The sequence below is a fragment of the Puntigrus tetrazona genome, chromosome 6 (genome assembly GCF_018831695.1).
Source record: "Puntigrus tetrazona isolate hp1 chromosome 6, ASM1883169v1, whole genome shotgun sequence".
Taxonomy (NCBI): Eukaryota; Metazoa; Chordata; class Actinopteri; order Cypriniformes; family Cyprinidae; genus Puntigrus; species Puntigrus tetrazona.
In genome coordinates this window covers 18,353,976-18,377,301 of record NC_056704.1, presented here as the reverse complement: position 1 = coordinate 18,377,301, position 23,326 = coordinate 18,353,976, and the positions used below count along the sequence as shown (strand labels likewise).

The following is a 23,326-nucleotide window of genomic DNA, read 5'->3' as shown; positions in this document are numbered from 1 at the left end:
TGAAAGCAAACCAGCCAGCTCTGCATTGAGGGTATTAGTACTGTGCTCTAGTCCTGCACCGATAAAAACCTGATAAAGCACATACAGGACAGGACTCACAAGGTCTATAATGTTTGTTTTTTTTTAAGTACATGTAACGGTCAGTTGCTGGATACAAAATCCTGCAATAGAAGGCTGTAAGGTAGAAGTACACATTAACAGTATGTGTGTGTATGTGTAAAATCTTTGAATTTTAAACAAAGATCAATCTGTTTATTCTTATTTGATTGTATTTCTACGGGTCATAAGATGAGCCATAAATCTTTTTTGCCCACCTAACCATGGCATTCTCATCCGACATGGCGGACAGAGGCAGGATGTATAAACTGAAATGTATGGCTCGCATTTAGTCTTTCACAAATCAATAGTAACCTCTTTTGTTGATGAATGATGAAATTACAGAGTTATTTGTTGTGCTACCAAGGCTTTCTCCACACACCCTATTAGGTTTAAATCACATAGTCTTCCTCCCTCTGCCGATCTTCCCACCATCACGGGAAGCTCTTGCATGCTGTGATTCATCAGCGCCCCTTTCTTCACCCACTGAGGCCAGTGGATGGTGTTCTGGTTCCCATGGCGATGGCTATTTTTTCCTCTGATTAAGTGGAATTTGCTTGTACCCTTTAGCCCAACATGACCTATGGGTTATACAATAATGAACCAAGGACAATGCAAATGGGAGAGACAGAGACAGAGGGTGGCAGGGCAACTGTTGAGATGAAATGAAGCAGGAGTGTTTCTTTGACACTGTCGATGGATGATTATCAAAAGAAACATAAGGAGATCTCCACTTTTACCCAATAAACTGAATATGATGTAAGGAGAACAGAAGTGTAGCATCAAATTGGACACAGCAGTTTATTTTTTATAATGTCTGAGGAACGACAACAATATGATTGAAAGGTTCTGCTGACCAGGCATTTAGAGTTTGACAGAGGCCATGTATATACCGTACATGCATGTACATATAATGAAAAAAATCTAAACTTGATATTGACATACTGGCACTCTAAAGCAGATTTAACTTTTGCACAGTATTGCATGTCTTAAATTAGGTTGACAATTTCACACTGTTGTTCTTGCCATTTAAACCATTTAAACCATTCTTTTATTTAGCATTTAGTTTCTCATAAAGTCCATCCAAATTACTATTAATAAAATTGCCAAAGCCCTATTTTTTTATTTTGAATTTGGTATTTCGTCAGTATCCATTTGGACCTATATACCACTAAAAGATTATGAAACCATTCTCTTTAATACGTTCAGACAATCAATGATAACACAATTTCAGCTCTGGTCGCCTGGTACCTCTAAAAAACATCTATAGAGGCTGCATCTATTTTATTTTGTGTACACAGAATTTTAATTGAAACTATTTTGCTGATCCTGTGCAACCTCTTTATGGCTGATTGAGCCAAGAAGTTGTAAACTTTATACAATACACTACTAATTATTTCTCACAGTTCACAGGGATGGCACAACGGGATTTACCCAGGGTAAGGATGAGGATTTTTCAGCTTATTTTTGTGCCAATTAATAAAGTGTTTTTTTTTTTCCCATTTCCTCTCTCCATTTCCTCCTGTACATCTCTACTGGATATAGTTCTTTCTAGTGCAAATTAATAGGATTGTGAATTTAATGGATGTCTAACAGGTGTTGATATTGTTTTGGTCCATACCATAAAAATAAATGGGGTCAAATGATTGGACTTCAGTCACTCTCCCTGTAAGATCTATTAAATGTTTAAGCAATATCAGACAGGTAGAAAAATGCCTTTAATCTATTCATCACTGGTGTAAAATGTCAACTGTTTGTGGTCAAGAACATCTTTATTGGTACTCATGCCCTCTGCATAGACCAAGGAGAATTGTAATGAAATTCAATTATTCAAAAAGCATCTTTCATCTTTTTCCACATTTAGTCTAATCTGGTAAGACAATGACAGTTACCTCAGATGGCTATTAGGCTTAATTACTATTTAACAGCACAGGTCATTTTGTGTTCAATGGAATTAATACATATTTGTGTGGAAATCTAATTGTGCTGTTTGTGCACTGGATGAAGTGCATCAACTCACTTATCAAAAAATATTCTTGAAGAAATATTCAAAACTCTTGGACTTTGAAGCAGCTTCAAGGGACAGTTCATACAGAAATGAAAACATTATCACCTTTATGTGTTTCCAAACCTGTGTGAATTTCTTTTTGGTCACACCGAAACAAGGCCCTGGTGATTTGACTCAAAATAATAATCTGTTTACAAATCCAGCATTAATGCATCTCTCATTAATTCACACAGGAGAGGCACTTGTCATGCTTTTTAGAGAATAGTGGATAATGGATTATTTCTGGGTGAACTATCCCTTTAAGGCAGAATTCAAAAAGAGCTTGAAATACCCTCCACTTAGCAGTACTTATGAGACATTGATAATCAATGCAAGAGCAGCATCAGCGATCATTTCTAAGATTAAAGTTCCAAAAGCTCAAGAGACCGCTGTTTCAAATCTCTTTTCTGGGCCACAGGTTGTACGCGAGAGGCATACATCTCAAGGTTGGGTGTCAGCATCAAGATGGATGCTGTGTATAATCGAACCAAACTTCTCATTTACTTGTTCTTTCTCTATGCCTTTGTCTTCCTTGTGCCTGTGATGTGCGTTTTATTAGCATGCTCTGGGCTAGAGATAAATGCTGCAGTTCGATGCCTGACACTGGGCTGCACTCAGGCATCCATCATAAGTGAAGGGGGTGCTAGGGGTCACTGGCTTATGCTCTGTGTAATTACAGATGGATACCCACGAGATGAAATGATTTACAAGTGGAGAAAAAATTCGGTGCAGGCGGCGGATCAGAAATCATGGAGACTTTACCAGTTTGATTTCATGGGTCTGAGAAACACCACAGATATAATCAAGACAACTGCAGGTAATTTTTGTTTTATTTAGTTATAGTTTTTTGTTTAGTTATTTTTTGGTCTGTTATTTGGATCTAAGAGGAGTTTGATTATGAATAATGTATGATTATTTTTTGGTTACTTATGATCAATGGTTGCATTAGCGATACTGATTTGTCTTTTAAGAAACATTTCTCAATAATAAAAAAACACACAAATTAGCTTTCTTTTTTTATAGAAATCTTTTGTAATTGTATATTTACTTATACTTTTGATTCATTTAATTGTCAGTAAAATAGTTTTTATAGCTGTATGTTTTAGGGCTGGAAGTTTTAAGTCCAAACTTTTCTAACCCACCCTCATTCAAACTATTATGAGTAAAACTGCTCAGTATGATATCTTCCTTTAATTTACATTATTAAATTATGCTAAACTAGCATCGACCTATTTTCTCAAGCAACTACCTTTACATCCTGTTTAATGTTCTGGATTCATTGGGCAATTGTATTTGTGGCAGAAATACATTTGCATTTGTTTAATGATGGTTTTACGCTCAGTAGAAGCGACCAGATCAGCTGAAGATGATATATGAGGCTGTTTTTCTTTCTAGTATATTTATCAAAATTTATGTACAGTTTTTCTAATATGTTTCCCCCTGCAGTATCTTAATGGACCACCATTAATATTGAAAACTCTGGGTCAGAGGATTGTAAGCAGTTGAAATGTCACTTTAGTTAAAGCACTACTGTACATGACATTTTCTCAGGGCTTAGTAACTGTTAGTGTGAACATGGTCAATGAACTGAACTAGAAATTTTTATATACTCATATTCAAATACCAAATCTGTTACACTAGGATGGTAGAGAATGGCATTTTATTGTACAAATCAATGTTGTATTGAATCAAAGTTATACAGTAATGTATCATATTTTCAGAGATAGAGATATTTGCAAAGGACTGTGACAATGCATCAAGATTTAATAAACTCTTAAGATACAGGTAATATCAACAAACCAATGTTAGAGAAACGTTTTCATGAAGACGTGAACTACATCCTAGAAAAGCCGATGTTGTGGGCATGTTGTAACATGGCTAGCAGAACAAAAGGTCTGTATGTGAGAACTGCAGCACAGCATGGAAAAAATATTTGCAATATGCGAGAAAAGATCAAAAAAAGACAGTACGGTTTAATTTTTGTTTCGTTCTATCTATCGTTTCGCACACTGTTTATTCTCAGCCTGTGAAAATGGATAGTGACCTGTTTATCACTGTATGAAGGGGAAAAAAACTTCTGTAGGCTACAATGAAAAGTGGAAAGGTTTTGTTTAGGCCTCCAGTCAAAACAGTAACGATGACTGAAAGACAAAGTTCAGAGTAACAAGAAAGAAACTTGTGCTTGTACAAGGCTAATCATACTGTATGTTGTATGCTAATAGCACAGCTATTAAATCAGTTCAACTGAGAGATTTTGCACTTAGCTTTTTTCTATATATTTTAGATATGTCCCTATCTGAACGCTTAAAAATAGCCTTGATATCTGGATATCGTGTCAGTAAAGAGTGAAAAATTCTAAAGCATTGCTATCAAATCAGAGTGAGTGCCAGGATATTTTCAAGGTCATGGCCAGCCTCTTGCAAAAAAAATATAAAAATAAAAAACAGGAGGAGGGCATTTCAAAGAAAATATAAAGGTAGTATGAGCCTCACTTTTCACTCAGTTCGTCACTACATGTATTGCATACTTAGTCATTGTAAAGCATATATTTGAGACAACATTTATTTTGTTTGTGTTAGAGAAAAATACTAATGTACGCGTCTTTTTTTTCCCCCTCTTTCCAGGTGACTATGTGGTGATGACTGTATATTTCGACCTAAGCAGAAGAATGGGATATTTCACAATTCAGACTTACATCCCCTGCATACTTACTGTGGTTCTCTCTTGGGTCTCCTTTTGGATCAAAAAAGATGCAACTCCAGCCAGAACAGCACTAGGTACATGCAGTAAATACAGATAGCTACCAGATCCTTGTGTGATTCATTCATGTTTGGGTTCTTTGTATTTAAATAGGCAGCATTAAATACACAATTCTTTTGCGAAGAAAATTATGATATTTAAAGGAATAGTTCCCCCAAAAATAAAAATTGGTATCTTGGATGGCCTGAGGGTGAGCAAATTAAACATTTTGGTGGAACTATTTATTTAATAAATATTTTATTTTATTCATTAACCAAGTTCACATGTCATGGGAATGAAAGGCAATTAAAGTAAAGTATTTGTCTTTATATTTTATCGCATATTCAGTTTTATAAAGGGAAAATCTCTGCTTTCTTTTTAGTGTGTGTATTTGTTCCACTTTCTTTCATGTTTCATGAAAGCACTTCATCTGCTTTTCTGTTGGCTTTACTCATTTCTTTATAGTTTCCTGCTTTGATTAAGTCCATGTCCTGTCCTGGTAAATGTGACTTTTGTCAAGGTAATTTTTCTTTTTCATTTTTCATGTTTTTTTTTATCAACTAACTTTAGGTATGCCTGTGGTCCTTTTATTATTTCAGTCTTTAAACCATGTTTTATTTTGTTTAGACCATGTTATTTCCTTCATTTATCCTCATATAGTTCAACTAGAGATCGGCATGTAAAGTATTATGCAACAGGCTTTTAATCTGTCTCATGATGTAGCTTGATTAGCTTGCCACTCTTAGTCTGTCTTGTTTGATTACCTCTGAAAACACCACAGATCAGTGTTGCCCTGAGATTGTGTTTTCGCTGAGTATTCTCAAGCTAACAAGCAGGATCAGTGACGGTCAGAAAAAAACAGGAGGCTAGATTGACATAAATTGGGTATCTTACGGCGATCCTATAGCTAAATGCTAAGAAAACTGGAAGAAAAGGCCAGAGCCCTGCACAATCTATGTTTGGAAGAAAAGAAATAAACTGGCAACATACTCTGAGAAGAAAAAGAAGGATGAATGCAATTAATCTGTCTGACAAAAGAAGTCATTACACCTTCAGTGGAAAGAAAGGGAGTAGGAGAAAAAGTAGAGATTTGCTTTACAGGCGTCCAGTTGATCGATGAAGTCCAGAGAGAAAGGCAGCTGAGATAAAATGTGGGAGAGAGAGAGGGCTTGGGCTCACAGCTGTGGAAATGTCAGGTTGGAAAAGGATGTGACCAAGATAGAACCCAGAAGAATAGTGAGGGTTCAAATATAGGGTGGTCAGTCAGTCTTTTTGAACGACTTTGCTGCCAAACCTGAAAATTCCCTACCTAAAAATTTCTTTTGATTACTATAATGCACTGTTGTGTTTAGAGAAAATGAACTGCTTTTGTTCATAGTCAATGTATGGCCAAAGAATGTGTTCTTTGTGGAACCACTGATGCCAGTAAAGAACATTTATTGTGGGTGTGTGTATATATAACAACTTTCCCTCTGTTGGGAAGACTTTCCAATATGTTGGAACATGGCTGCTGGGATTTGCTCCCCTATTAGACGTGAGAGCATCAGTGAGGTCAGGCACCGATGTTGAGCACAATCATTGCTCAGATTTTTCCCAGAGGTCTTGGTGTCACAGTGGTGTTCAGATTTAGGTGTTCAGATTTATCCCCTGCCTTGTGTGTAGAGGTTTTAGGATGCCCATTTAAAAAAAAAAATCAAATCTGTTTGCTTAATACTATTTATACCTTTTAGTAGGCTTAACTAAAATAGTGAGATCTGTTATTTAAAAGAGAATGTCCATGTAGTTTATATGCAATGTTTGTTCAATCTAATCAAATCTTTCTAATATGCTGATTTGGTCATTTCTTCTTATCATTAATGTTGAAAATAATGTTATTTAGCTTTATTTTTATGGAAACCTTAAAACCTTTTTTTTTTACTCCAATAATTAGAATATTATTGTAATGTTTTAGAACGGGAAGAGCAAATTTAGTATAAAAAAATTAGTCTAAAAGTTTAGTAAATTTTAGGATAAAAACCAACCAAACCAACAGCCTTGATAAGTACAGGAAGTACTACATTACAGTCATTTAAACATCCAGAGAGTTGTTATGTTATTCTTATCCATCGCAAAAACAGATGAACAGAACTAATGAGGCTAAAATGGAGCCAAGCAGTTCGGGAAAGAGTGCCATTTTGAAACGCATATTTCATTCACAAGCTTTTCTGACTCAGGCAGGCAGTCATTTAACTAAGTGCCACTGTATCAGGGGAAGTCAGTCTAACAGGTGAAGGTAATCACCGTGGCCAGCAACGGCAGAGGAGAAAGGAATGGAGTGCGAAATTTCTGTCTGAAATAGATGAAGCTTGCTTGTTTCCATAGAAACCCATGCAAAACAGGAACACAGTCACTGGTTCTCTGAGGCAACTCTAAATGTCCATGCAAGAGTGGAGCTAAGAATGTCTACACGCTTCTTAGATTCTAGGTGTTTGTGTGGGTGGCATTTTTTTAATTTGCAGGTGCCTCTGTTCCTATCAAATACAAGAGAATGACTTCGACATCCGGACATACGTTAGACTGAAAGAAACAAATACAACATATAAAAGTGTTGTTTTTTCTTTCTGTTAAAAAAAAAATAATGTCCTGAGTTTGTGATTTATGATGGTGGTTAAAGTGTTGCATTAGTTTCTCTCATATTGCAATCCAGAATATGTGGAGCATTTCAAATCAGTTCCTTTTCAGTTAGGATACTGCACTTGATAGGCAGCCTACTAAGGGAACTTCCTAGGTTTTAGACCACAGCTATTGTATTACACCTGTCCATCTGAGCAATGGAGTCTTAGATGGAACTTTAATCAGGTCTGCTCAGCAAAATGGCATCCCATAATTTGCTTAGAGCCCAAAAGTAAGTGTTTTGTATTTAGTAGAGATAACAAACTATATTTTAAGCATACATGATTTAGCTCATTCTTGTTAATTGTCAGCCATTTCCCTTGTTACCAGGGTTATTTTCATATCCTCTTTTGGTTATGCAGGAATAACAACGGTATTAACCATGACAACGCTCAGCACGGTGGCACGGACATCACTACCCAGAGTCTCGTACGTCACGGCAATGGACCTTTTCGTCACTGTCTGTTTCCTGTTTGTTTTTGCGGCTCTCATGGAGTACGCCACACTCAATTACTACTCCTACAGCGCCCGCAGTCGCAGACCAACCTGCAACAAGACGAAAAGATCGGTGAGCACCATATTCTGAATCATTTAAAGTTAGGTGAAAACTATGCGTTCATACAATATGCCTCCTGAGTTTCTAGCAATCTATTCAAGGTTTCATGTCCAATATTTATATTAAAATCAATACAGATAGCGTCCAAGGCCATTCTTAATACATTCAGCTAATCATTTTTAATTTAGCATCAATGTGTTATGGCTTAAAGTGAGACAGAGAGAGAAAGTGGAATAATATAAGAGACATTTACAACATTTTGCAAATGTTTCATGTGCAAAAATCTCTTATGTGTACCAAGGCTGCGTTTGATCAAAAATGCAATACAAACCAAAGTAATATTATCATACATTATTATGTATCTTGGAAACAGCGGTGTATATACAGTATGTATACTAATGGCCATGATTGAATCAAGTAATCTGCTATTGACATGTATGGCAGTTTCCCCTTTAAATACAGGAAAATCTATTTAGTGTGAATTGAATGGCAGAATCTATTGTTGTTATAATTTCATAACAATATAGTGATGTGTTATTATTATCCCATCTATGCAGACAGAAGTCCCTTTTCCCATGTGTTTGATATAGGCGATCTCTCCGGATGGTATGGTTTGGAAATATGATTTCATTAGGCTGACGTTGTTAGTCTTTGTCTATGTGTGTAATGTGATGCTAAATTATGGTTGAGCAAGCACATCTTACTTTTTATTCATTGTGTTTCTCCGGTGGCAGTCTCTGCAGGTGAAATTTTCCCACTCGCTCGCCGATCACTCATTTTGATTAGATCTTATCTCTGCTGAGAAGCACGGATAATTACCATAGCAATTTTACACAAAACAAATATTACCCTATAGGTGATCTCACATAGATTATCTTTCAGCGCTGTAATTACCATGCTTTGCTAGTTATGTCACAATAATGAGATGAATAAGAGGGAATAAGTGGCAGAAAACTGCTGCAGAGTTTTCGGTGTGTGGTCTGGAAGGGTTTAGAGGAAGGATTTGGACAACCATGCTCAGATTTTAAGGTCATCGTACCTACCCGTGAGAGATCGATGCTGCACTTGACTTGCCCACTGGAGAGAACGCTGTTAGTTCAAGTGAGTGGGAATCTCTTAGAAGCCACCATGATCTTATGTTTTGATTGACAGCCCACTCTGAAGGATTTGTTTTGCTCACGGCATAGATTAGATGCACTTCAGCTAAACTTATGTTGTTCTTTTGAGGGAAATTTTGTGAGCGGTACATGCAAAGCTCATCCAAATTTAGGACTCCAGTGATGATTTCCTTTCACTCAAAATAATTTTTTTTTCAGATGCATACTGCAGAACAAGAGCCCTTAAAATTCTAAAAGGATGTTGTTTTTGTCCAACAGAACTACTCAGTACTGGATGTGGGTCCTCCTCCCACAGTTATCACACTCAACAACTCCATGTACTGGCAAGAGTTTGATGATGCCTGTGTTTATGAGTGCCTGGATGGAAAAGACTGCCAGAGTTTCTTCTGCTGCTACGAAGAGTGCAAAGACGGAGCGTGGCGAAAGGGCCGTGTGCATATAGACATTTTGGAACTCGATGCATACTCTCGTGTCTTCTTTCCCACCTCTTTCCTATTGTTCAATGTTGTCTACTGGGTAGGCTACTTGTATCTCTAGCGGTCCCTCATGACACAAAGAACTTGACTTTTGGTTCTGTCAGAGCAGACACGAAGAACAGACTGAAGCAGGACTTTTCAAGGTAGGGTACAAATAAAAGCGGATACCGGTTATCAGAGTTGAGCTGTGGTGATTCAAGGACTTCTCCAGTAGAAGACAAAAATGAAAAATGAGACAATGCTACAGGAACCGAAAGCTACAGCAGATACATCAAAACCCTTAAAACCAGGCTGTTTTTATATGGTCAGGAAGGATATTACCACAAGCTCTTTTAAGTGGTTGCAATTCTCTGGCAGAGACCTTTGCCTTTTGTTCTTCAGGTACCAGGGAAAAAAAAAATCAACGTTCCTCTCACACAATCTCGTCTTTTTATGGGTGAGAGAGCAGCTGTAAGAAGTCAAGGTGCGAAAAATCCTTAGGCCAAGACAGTGTGAGAAAAAAAAGCCTTGCATAGCATGTGACCCTCTGACTTTTGGTGTCTCTTACAATCCTGGTAGATCGTTCACTTGAATGGAAACCTGTCATCTAGCCATCAGTCAAAACCAGAGCGGCTTTCATGTAAGCGCAGCTTTCTGAGCCATCTATAGTGCCTTCCACTGGAGGAGAAGCCATCAGGCAGAGAAATCTTAGAAATGATGGCAGGAGCATCATCTGGTCTTGACTGACTGCTGATGGTTTTCTTTTGGAGTTTATTCGAGCTTTAGTTATAGTCATTCATTATTTTGATACATTCAACATGTCTAAACCCAGCATCACTGCATGTTATATGATAGTATTAAGCTCTACCCTGAATCAGCACAATAATGACAAGAGAGTAGATCCATTTGGAAATATTTGGAATATTCATTAGTATGTAGACTGCAAATGTTTGACTATATTTCTAGATTTTTATTGCATATTTTTTTCCACACAAAAGAGAGCTTCGTTAAAGATTAAATCAATATATTATATAGTAGATAATATTTTATTTTCAAATGTCTAAAATCTATTAGCATCAATCTGTTAGTTAAAAAATGCATGTATAGAATGGATCTTAAGTTCCATAGATTCTCACCCTTCAGTCCAGCCATGAGTTGGCACAATAATTGCTGTCCATGTCTACACCCAAAGGAAATCAAGGAAAGTGAGTGTCTCTGGATCTTCATGGATACGTTTGTATTATTTACAGATTTTATGATTTGCATCTACAGCCCCATCCTATGATATGGCAATACATTTGACACATGCAGGTTGGGTATCACTGCATATACTGTATAGGATAGTTCATTCAAAAAGTAAAATTCTGTCACCCTTTATTCACACTCATACTGTACAGTAGATTTTCCACTTGTGGAATACAAAAGGAGTGGAAGAATGTCAAGGCTGCGATTTCTCATACAATGAAATTGAGAGTGAGTAAATACTGACAGATTTTATATATATATATATTTTTTTTTTGAGTGAAATATCCATTTAGTAATAAAAAGAAGTGTCAGAGTAACAATCAGTAACACTTTACAAATGGTTAACATTAATTAATGCATTAGGTATCTTTGAATGAATCACATTTTTACAGCATTATGATAGACCTATCGTGATATCCTATGCATTAGCCCATGTTAGTGAATTGAAAGTGTTACCAAACAATCTTCAGCACACTGCAGTAAGAAACCCTACATGATCACTGTGCTCATTACCGAACTGTAATTCACAATAAGAGTTGTTACTGTGTTGCCTTAGGGTCACCTGCACAGAGATACTGTGAGATGATCCATTAGAGAAAGACAAATGGATTAATATAAGGTATCTACTTCAAATTATAGTCATTACCAAAGGATTCACACTAGCTGAAAACATTCTGAAACAATTCTTCTTTTTTTCCCCAAACTATGATGAATTATTTTGTAGTCATGATCTTCATTATCACTATCGTCTCATGGGTAATATGTTAATGCGTGATGCACATCAAGGCAATATTATTGTTATTTTCTTCCTCAATGATTGTAGCATTTTTATTTTTTTAATTGAATTTTTCCATCTGATACCACTGTGGTGGGCTGTGAGTTCTACCATTCTGGCACCAGCTTCAGCTCTAATACATCTGACCTACAGAAGGTATCAACATTTAATCAATCAAGTCATTTTGCACCTGTCAGTGTGTGCTCTCTGTGACTTTCATCTTTGAAGTCACGTTTGTATTCGATTTCATCTTTTACAGGTTCTCGTTTTAGTTTGTGCCAAACATCTATGTAAGGTAATCTTTTTAAGGATTGTCTCGGAGTCTGTTAATGACGTTCTGATTAACCAGAAATGTGCTGTGAATTGCTGCCAAGCCAATTCTCCTCTTGCATTTCATGACGCTATAGTGATTTTTTTTGTTGTGGCTTCTAGAAGGTGTCAATCCACTATTGACCTGTTTCGCGATTCTGTTTGATGCTAATCTTTGAGTGCTTCAACATGTTGTTATTGCAGCTGTTAATTCAGTTTGACGTACAATAATTATTAGCTGTTCATTTATAGTGGTGCTAGAGCTTCAAACTGACCATCGTTCGAGTTGTTTTTGCTCTTCACTCCCAAGGAATCAGACAAATCCGACTTTTCCAAAAAGTCATGTTAGTTACCTAAAGCCATATGCTGGAATTAAATCCAATTATACTGCTTTTTATAGTGGCCTAATAATGACATTAATTCCAATGACGAAGTACTCTGAGGAAGGAAATAGAAAATCTTGTGCATTAGCCCTTGATGTATTTCAAGATTATTTGGTCACTTTTTGTCACTGGATATCATTCTTCACCATTCAAGCCAGGGGGTCTTTTCAGCGCAACAAATATAATGTTTAGTTGTTGCTGTTTTTTGCAGCACAACAAGAAAATGATTTACACATTCAAGTGACCTTTAAGAGGGTGGATATGCTATCCTTAATGATATATAACATGCATTCACTGAACACTCAGTACTCTATAGCATCCTTCCCACAGTCCAGCCACTGAGCAGACCAGATAAATCTGGTTCAAAATCAGTCATCGTTTATTTTGACTTTCTTTCACATGCTTGGAATTTACATAGAATTAATAAAACCTTCAAACTGCAGGTCAACTGTTAAAGGCCGAATGCCAAAGAAATCTCATTCACTGATCTACTATGAAGATGGCTCCCCCACAGTAATATCATTTATTTTTCTCAGTAAAGGCTGTTGGGATTTGTTTGTGTATTACAGTACAGTAAATTACACCATCATTCCTAGAAATGTCTAAAACCTTTTTTTTTTTTTCAAGTGTTAAGATTAGTAGCAATCTTTAAATACATCAATGTCAGTGGCCTGTACTATTTCTGGGAATCGTCTTAAAATATAACCACTGTACTGATAGTGATAATGATATTAATCATAATAAAAACTCTTTTCTTTATTGCCCCAGTCACACATACACACATTGTGCACCTCTTTTTCACACGAACACACAACCTTTCATTGTAGATTATGGCTTTGTGTTTACAATGACAATTCGGTGTGTATTTCTCATGTTTCTATGGTTTGTAAGTGCTCACAATGTGCAGTGTTGTCAGTGGGGTTGTCATATGGATTTGGTAATAGAGGGTTTCTGTGAGTTTTTGGCCTGTCTATGAACTCATTTCTATTTCTCGTGCTATTTTCATATATGTAGTTCTTTTTATAATTGAATTGTAAAGTGCAGAGGTGAATCAGAAGATGTGAAATAAAACTGTTTTCTTTTTTCCCATTTCTGTATATCACTGCAATCTTACCTGCACTTTATAAGTGACTTAGTTCTATGTATTTACAACAAATTAAAGGTATTTTGTAAGTAGGAGGAAGTTTCTTTGGCTAGCTGGAAGATTTGACTTTTCATTCATTCGTCTGTTTTTTTACCATCTCATCGAATGCTGTAATTAACGGTACATGGTCCAGTAAGACTGATGTATGAGAATGCTCAAGTCGATTTCATATTGATTTCTGCTCCAGCAGCTGTCAATAACAGCCTCAGTGCCTGTGTATCAAAATAACCATTGTTCATATTCAACGTTATCAGCTCGATTAAAGGGATAGTGCACCCAAAAATGAATATTCCGTCATTCTGTCACTTTCATGTTACTCTTTTGAGTTGAATCTTTTTAATGAATCAGTTGATTCAATACAGTTCTGAAGGCATATTTACATAATGACTGCCTTTATGTTGCTTATGATGCTTTTGACCCATTTTCGCTTGTAAACAATATGAGGGTGAGTAAGGAATGGTCACTTTTGGGTGAAATATTCCTTTAAAAACACTGCCCGGTAGACATCTGCTTGTTGCAGTGCAGCTTACTCAGCAGTAGTTGACAGATAAAACTGCATCTCAGCTAAAAGCAAACACAAATAAAAAAAAAATAAAAAAATCGGAGAGAAAATAAACAATGGAAACATCAGAAGCAGTAAGCGCGCAAAACTGGGAATCTAAAAGTAGGTTAATGCTGTTAGTGTTGCATATGTATCCACAAAGGCCCTGCGCTCTCAAAATAATTCATTGAGCATTACCAACCTTGAGAACGTAGTATTTATGAAATGCACAGGGAGATGGGTGGATGATTACATTTGATAATGTCACAGATCAGATTCCCTGAGCAAATGGATGGATAACACATGACGTCAAAGAGATAGAGATAATGATGTATATGACATTTAATCTAAAAGACTTTCCCACTGAAGTTCACCAACCCTGGAGTGTCATGAAATTGCATATTGTTAAATCACACTTTTGATCATTTTTTTAGGTGAAAGGCAATATCAAATGGCATTTGTAATATGACAGATGTTATAGAGGGTTCATAGGCCCTTGAAATGGCTTCAGTTTGAAAATCCTGAACGTTGCACGTTTATTTAATTTGTGCCTGCACCTCTTTATAATGGAATCTAGCATGGCTAACACAAATCCTCCTTAAATGTAATGATAAAGCTGTTGCCATCTGAGTAAAAACAAATATTGTAGCAAATGAATTAGGAATGAAAATTAAATTGAACACATGTAATCGAAATTGTTTGAAATCTCTATTCTGATGAGGCCTGAATCTCTCTACCACTAAACTTGGAATGGTTGCTATGGGAACATTGTTCGTTCTGTGTGTAATGAAGTGAAGCCAAAGATGAGAGATGACTGATTTGGAACTGGAGTGTCTGACCTACTTTTTAAAGACATTTTAACTCCTTGTCTAACTCGCATGCTGTTTGACATAATCACTCAACTCTCGCCAATAATCATCTCGTCGAGGTTATATCACATCGGACCATCGCAAACCTTGAGTCTCCGAGTCTCAGACAGCTTTCCTAAATGAAGCATCAAGAGATTTGCATTTGATATAAAATTCAACAGATCTTGCTTAAAAGTTAATGCTTAGAAAGTTTGCTATTCATTTTAACTTTAGATTTTCTTACATGTTACATGATAAATGTGTCCTTCTGATGAATATAATGCCATTATCAAGAACCAGAATGTTACTGGTGGACATTTTTTTTTTTTAAATATTCACATTTCATATCGTTTTCCTTGAAAACCTTTTTTAAAAATAGAAATTACCCTCTACATTTTCGTTTTACAAATTTTTCATTTTGTTAAGACCCGAAGTGAACGAAGTTCTGTGAAATATAACGATGAGGATCAAAACTCTGCTGCATCACATTCATTATAATATCAGCAAACATGTCCTCTGATGATCCTGCATTATAATATCGAACACGACTCCATCAAACATGCTGTTTTTGCAATGAATTAATCACCAAAATGTAAGTTATTCTGCTCTGTTTGGGAGATTTAATTATCCTCAGGCAACAATATTAACAAGTCAAGTCCTTCCTATCTCAGAATAACAGCAAATCTTTGTTAACCTCATACATACTCCAAACCTTTGATATGTGCACTCACTGTTCCTGCAGGGCATTCATTTGAATGTATAAATGATTTTATCACTTTACATAAGCACTTTTTTCATGTCCATAACCTAATAACACCTAAATAAAATTTAAAACACAAATTAAAATCGCCCCAAAACCCTTTTCATCTCACAGTTTCAGTAGGCTACAATTATGAATTATTAACTCTCCATTTGGCTTTTACTTTATGAAGTTTGTCTTCGTTGTCCCAGAACACAGTGCAGTGTTTATCCAGGGATGGTGAATTTTTACCTTTTGTCATTCACTTACAGACCTAACAGTGCAGAACATTTTTTCGCTGAAAAACGACATACATTTTTTATTAAAGTATGCACTCAGTATGAAACATTCATATGTTCTCCTAACCCAGGTAAAGCAAGGGTGTATATTTAATGTCTCAGCAAACTTATTTTTTATTTTTATTTTCATAGATTGCATTCTCTAAATGCTACCAAAGTGCTTTCAGACAAATGAAAAGTCTGATGCTATACATCATACACAGAAGGCCACATGATATTACATGAGAATTTGTGTTTTGCAATCCTTAAAGAATTACTCCGAAATAAATCAATACATCAGTTTTCAGAGGCCATACACAAATAGCAGATAAATATGACAAATGACCTGATAGCACTGACAGTACCACACAGCGATATTGTATCTTTGTCTTTTGATTCAGCTGATTTTGTTTTCTGGAGAAATGTCATTGTAATGAAATGGATTTTTTTTTAATAACAAGAATTGCACTAGTCTTGATGTTCACAACAAGCAACAACTACTTTAAACAAGAACCAGAAAGCAATTACTTTTTTTACAAAACCAAAAAAAACAAACATAAAATAGCACACTATATCACAGAGAGGATATTATGTAGAGTGCAGATATGCTAATCTTTTATTTTAACTTTAGATCTTTAGATATTCAGATTTATTTTATTAATTAAAAAATAAGGTTAGTTCAACAATTCTTTTAAAAAAAAATTTTTGCCATAAAATAAAGTGTACATTTTTAACATATTTATTAACAGTTGTTTTCAATGTTATCAAGCATGTTTAATTTTTATGATTGTGATATTTACTAATGTGTACTTTCAAGTGCTTGAATACAATTTATGTTTAAACTGCTTAACTTTAATTACTGTATGTCATAATTTTATTTTATTTTTTTACATTCTAGGGCTTGCATATATATATATATATATATATATATATATATATATATATATATATATATATATATATATATTTTTTTTTTGTTGTTGTTTTTTTTTGTTTCATCATAACAAATTGCATACAAACTTAACATTTATTTATATTCATATTTAAATATATTTGATATATAAACATCACCTTTTTAAATATATACATGCATGTGTGTATTTATATATACATAATAAATATACACAGTGCACACACATATATTATGCAAGCCAAAACTTTTATTTTGTATGTGATTAATCACGATTAATCGTTTGACAGCACTAATATATGAACTAAGTGTTTACAAGATTCCTCCTGTTCATTATCTCAGATATCCTAATTTGTCACTGACCCAGTTATTTCTATAATTCATCCATTCTACTGAAAATAACAGTGACATTACGTGGTCATTTTCTCTCCGTCATTTTCACTGCTGTCAGTTCCAGATTTCTAACACATGCTGCTGTTTATTTTGATGAAGCCTGGTTTCCAGATTGGGTGATGGATGTTTGTGAATATAGCAGGACAGAATGTCACGGTCTGTCTCTCATCTTTCCCATAACCAAGCATTCGGCCTCCACAGAAAAGCATGATGAAAGTCCATCAGCAGCAACAAGCCTCTACATGAAAGATGGTGCTGTATTGTGTACGCTCCACGGATCCAGCTGAGCTATAGGCTTCTCCTCTATTAAGGTTATACTGCACCTCCTTCCCATCCCTTGAAAGCTTTCACAGTTCAGTTGCTTAGCTTTCCAGCTCTAAGAGCCTTCATACGAGCCCCTCTCCTGTCACATCTATTAGAGGAAGAAAACATGACATTTGTCTATCCAGAGAAAAATCTGCTCTAACACAGTGACCAGTGTCACACAGGATGTCGTAAAGTGTTTCCAGACAGGCTGGGATGTTTGTCTATTTGTGAATGAAATTTGGAAAAAGGGTTTCAATTGATTCAGTCGTTCCGTACTTTTACATTTTGCCCTCTTTAAACCAATCTTGATCTCAGAGATGCATATTTTCTGGGAGCAATCAATATCTACCCTTTTTTATTTAGCGAAGTCTCAACTAGCTATTGTTACCAAGGCAACTGGGAAGACAATGAGCAAATTGAATAAAGTGATGTCACGAGAAGTCAGAACTGGCACATCCATTTCCTGTGAGGCATTTTCATTGAGAAACATGTCTGAAGGCTTGAGGAGAATTTTAGCTGACCGATTGGAATTGCAGGCTTTTTGCTTTAGTGAAAGCGGAATTAGACGAGAATAACCTTTTGTTTGACTGGAAAGTTTTCATTAGATGAAATATTTCCATTCACATTCACATCATTTCTGAAAGAAACACTGAACTGAATTAAAGTGCCACTCATTAGTGCAGCAATAGCAAGTTGGAGGTGGAAGTGGAAGTTCATTGAACAAGCAATGTCATTATTGAAGCCGTAAAGCACAGAAATGATTATAGTCGTACTTTCAACTATTATCATCTCTCATAAACGGATGGAAACTAGACCACTTCATAATTACATTTTAATCAGGAGAGTGTCTTTAGAAGTTCCTGTCTGAGCCTACAGTGATAACAAAAACAACACTTTTTTTCTTTAGAGGACCCTCTTTACTTTATATTTTGTTCTGCAGAATCTTGTTCTATTTGCAGAAAGAAAGAAAGTGATTTTTTTCTGCATTCTCAGGTATTTGATTCAGCCCAGGACTCCAGAAGTTTTTCTATGTCAATAATGTCAACAGCTTGACCCTCACAACAACAAATGTGTATTATTTGACGTAAAGCCCTGTGGTAACCAGTGGAAAGTGAAATCAGTAATGCCCGCACCTTCAGATACTTAAGCAATTAGCTTGAGTGTTATGCTTAATTGCTTATACTTTGGATCTTAATGGTTCTGTGGGAATTGTGAGAGATGATGAACCACCCAACTAACTCGCTCTATCTCTGTCTAATTTTCTCTTTCGGCTGTTGTTCGCTCAGTTTAGGACAATTGATCATTCTGCAGTACAGCTCACAGTAGAGGGCAGCGAGGCAGCAATTGGGATGTTCAGCAAAAGGTCTCATGGGAATTTTCAGCTGAAACCTTCATGGAGCGTAACAGGAGAAACAAAGCACATGGTACAAAGTGAATAGTGTTTAAATTGTTTAAAGTGAATTAACAGACTTAGGTTTGAGGTTACATGTATTGATAAATCCATCTAAATCCAAAATTATAGATGAACAAAAATGTATTATAAATGGAAAAGCATATTTTTTATTTTAGGTATGAATGTACAGTGGCCTCAAAAGCATTTGGAAACTTAAAACATAATAAATAAATGAATAAAGCAGAGATCATTTATTTAAATCAAATCAGTGGAATTTATTTATTTCAATTTATTCTTTATTTTTCATTTTAAATTCATGCGTACAAACATCTCAGAAGTGCTGTAGTGTCATTTGTTACCAGTTGCCACCTATTTTGATGTATTATATTTACTGTAATAAAACGTAGATTTAAATGTGACTTGAAAGCAAAATTAAACAAATTAAAATAAATTGAAACTAATTAAAATCATTTTAATTAAATTAATGATAATGGTTTGTTTTATATTAATGTTATGTTAATAACGTTTATGACTTTTTGCCTGGAGTTTCCATAGTGCAAAAACCTAGATTTCATTAAGAAAATTGTAAATTATTTGTGTTTCATGATTAACCAAAGACTTGTTTGGAAAGAAATTATGGCACAATGCCTTTATGGATAATGCATTATAATAGCAGTTTTAATGCAGTATTTATGCCTTGTAACACATTTTAATGCATTTTAATAGCAACCACAGATAATACATTATAACGCTTGAATTCATTGTTACACTAAGCTTTCAAAATTCAGTTATAATTATTTACAAGCCTAATGCATTGCAATGCACATTATGGATAATTATAATGCATGATAACCATTAATTAGTCATTTTTAAATGTCTGGATTCTATTTTGGCCCACTGTATTTAACCAATAGTAAATATCTAATGAGATATTATGTATTTCTATTTTCAAATAGTTATATGCTCATGCACTGTATTATGCTATAGTTCGCACAGGGTGCTTGATTCAGATGGTTAACTAAAAGTTCAAACTGTACATAATTTCAAAGCCAACAATAGTGCATTGTTTCTTTGTATACGCGATTTTCTGATAAGAAATCCAATTAGGTTCAGGCAGAACCAGTCTCATTTCCCTTCCCTGCAATTACTTGATACATGTTTATAAATGATAAGCCTTTGTGATTGAAATATGTTTTAGTCATAGATATGCAAATAACTCATTATAGCAGTCGAGAACGAGAGAGTCCTCTATCGGCTCTGATCAAAAGAGGCATCACTTTGGTACTTGCCCTCTAAAACCTGTATTCTTCTCATCAAAGTATGTTTGCAGAAATTGTGGGGTGCCGTATTGTCAGACTTCTGATATGGTTGACAGCGACACTAAGTCTCCAGGCATCTCAGGAACAGTGGCGCTCTCCAGTATACTTTAACACCAGCAATTTCATGGCTAAGGATTTACTGCCATTAGCCTTTGTCCAATTTCACTCCTTGTGTGACTTTCTGAACGCTTTATTGCTGCACACTATGCAACTGTTGTAAAACACTAATTCTACAGACTCCAAAATGCTCCAAAATGCTTCAAACACACACACACACACCTGTGAATGCTCATTCTATAATGATGTGCCAAACTGCTATGTTGCCTGGCAACCGCCTAGGCTAATGCTAGTATAATAAACTACTAGGAAGAAGAATTGTTTATTTGATAATTATTCTTAATAAATGTAACTCTTCATTGAGCATTGTTGACAAGCAAAATGCTGCTCAAAGCTGGATGTACTGTAACAGAGATTTCCTCACAAAGTACTCTTAAAAACATTATCGGTGGTAAAATCAGTGTAACACAGCTGCTCAAGGCTTATTGCTTTAATATTTAGATTCTCTGTAGTTTTCTTTCTCTTTCGTTTCTTAAATATATGATTTAGAAAAGCTGTCTGATTGCTTTCTTCTCATGTGACATTTGTGCACAATAACAAGGTACTGCCAACCACCTGCTGAGATATGATGCTTTGTGCACAAATTTCAGTGCTCGCAGAAATTATATCTTTTCATATACTGTACTAACTTTTGTGACAACATTTTAAAGTGTTCTACAAACCACTGTATAACGACTGATGGTCATATCAGGAGGCAGTGGTAAAGGTCCTTACCCAAAAGGCAAATTGCAAAAGTACATTGAACATAGATAAGGATTACTGGAAGAGTTAAAAATGAAAGAAGGACTGCTTGTAAAAGTACCATGTACACAATGTCCATCCCAGTTCCCTAAGATATGGGCCTTTGATTTCAAAATGGAGGTGAATTAATTTTTTATTCAGAAAAGTGTTTGTCTATCATGAAGACTTTGGACATCCACTCCTTCCCATCATTCAGTAGGTAAGGAGCATTCTAAATGGAATCTCTCCGTCTGAAATGCATCTTTTCAGGCTTTATACATCAGTACACTGTGGGCTCTCCAGAAAGCTCTAAAATGGCTTTCTTTAGCCTCCATTAGCTTTTCATCTTTTATAAGATGTAGGATATGGCTCCTTCACAGAGGAAGCAAACTCTAATAACCTCATACATGCGTAAAGAAAACAAAATTACCTTTTCACTTTGCTTAAGGAACGGGTTGTCTGATGTTTTTATTATTAGTAGTATTATTATTATTTTAATTAATTTTATTTTTACATCAAAACAATACGACTTGTTTTTCCTGTGTGAAACAAACTAATCCATAAAAAATAAATCATTAAAAGATATTTTTAATTTCATTTAGCAGTATTAATATCATACATAAATAAATAATAGTACATGCACATCATTATTGTCAAATAAGTTTGTGAAACTTGTCTGAAAATTTGTGGATGTATCAGTTTGACATTTTACTAACTATAAGTAACTTTGCAACTACATGTCGGCTAGTTCTGCAGCATAATGTTTGGCTATGGTTAGAATGTAACCAGAGGATGTTTAATCTTTCTAAACACCTTCTCTCTCTAGGACAGCCAATGCCTTCTGGTATGAAGAGGCATTTCAGTCTCAATTATTAGATTTTGTCTCTTTTCTTCTCCTATCCAGGGCTGCACTGACAGCCCTACCCTGAGGTTGGATTTCTGCTTTGCGCTCCCTAATAGATCAGATTTCTCCTCAGCCTGATGGGATCGGTAGATTGATTGCTTCAGTCTGGCACCACACAGTGGTGTGGGAGCGAGATAGAGGGTGTTCCCATGGAGACATGCCCAGATGTGTCTAACACCCGGTGAGGGAAGGCCAATATACAAAAGCAAAAGGACAAAACAACTGTCAGGAAAATGCACGTATTACAATACACCTGTCTTTCGTAAAAAAAATAAATAAAGAAATACATAAAATACAAACGGAGCCTTTATGGGATGGCTGCAAGGTCATGCATTTCACAAACTGAATGGAAAAATGGATAATGGATAATAAAAATAGGGGGGTGGACATAAAGTAGGTGACATAAAGTAGGTGTCGTCCATTGAACAGCATATAGGCTTTCTGCAGCAGGATCACCTCAGGCTTATAAAGAGAGCGTGAATGTTCCCCACCCTCCCCATCCTCTTATGTCTGCAAGGATATCTTACATACAGAACTTCTGTCAAATGCATCCTCTCATCTCTCGCCTTCCGTCGGCAGGCCTGGCTAATGGATGCAGAGATCCAGTACTAATGAGCTTTGACACATTTTCAAATCCTGTCCTATATGCTCCACACCACTTTTCTGGGATTTACAGGTGAATAAAAGCAACACTGAAGACAGAAAAAAAAAAACGAAAAGTGAAGTACTATACATTCTATATAGGCAGTTAACATGACGGACAGTTATACTGTCCTCAAAGAAAAGGTTTTCTTTTTCTGTTTTCAATCATTTAACTTTACAAACATTTTGCCTTCAGTTTAATGCTGCAGTGTGCAACTTTCTGTGTTAAAATGCACAAAATGTATAAAATAACTGTGTTTTTGGCTTGTCCTGAATCACTATGGTACACCTGTTTTTATGTTCGTACAATTTAGACTGATTCGGGTACAGCTGTGTGAAGTGACACGATAACTGCATGATTTATCATAGACATAAACAGAGAGAAGTAGCTTCAAGTAAAATGTGGAAATTGTGCTGTTATGTGTGTAAACAGAAAACAGTAAAATACAGAAATCTGTTAAATATTAATTTATTTAAAAATATTGTCAAAAAAGTACATAGTGCTGTACTAAAAATATAAAAGAAAATGTAAATAATTAATTAATTTAATCTGTTCAGTCTGGTGGAAATTATAGGAAATGTTACTGAATATATAGAGCTTACAAAATAATTTTTTTCTCATGACATAAACCTACTTTGTGCACTTTTTAGTGAGACACGAAATATGTCCAAATCCGGTACCAATAACCTTTTATAA

General features: G+C 35.5%; 1 protein-coding gene across 2 annotated transcripts in view; it reads left to right on the top strand.

The window, feature by feature from the left end:
• LOC122346396 (gamma-aminobutyric acid receptor subunit gamma-3) overlaps positions 1-13,464 on the top strand; it is a 91,950-nt gene extending 78,486 nt beyond the window's left edge. For both annotated transcript variants that reach the window (XM_043240994.1, XM_043240993.1), the window contains 4 exons: positions 2,823-2,960; positions 4,768-4,920; positions 7,897-8,102; positions 9,467-13,464. In XM_043240994.1, coding sequence (XP_043096929.1) covers positions 2,823-2,960; positions 4,768-4,920; positions 7,897-8,102; positions 9,467-9,745 — 776 coding nt within the window. In that variant the 3' untranslated portion in view covers positions 9,746-13,464. The remainder of the gene's footprint in view (positions 1-2,822; positions 2,961-4,767; positions 4,921-7,896; positions 8,103-9,466) is intronic.
• Positions 13,465-23,326: the final 9,862 nt, after the last annotated feature.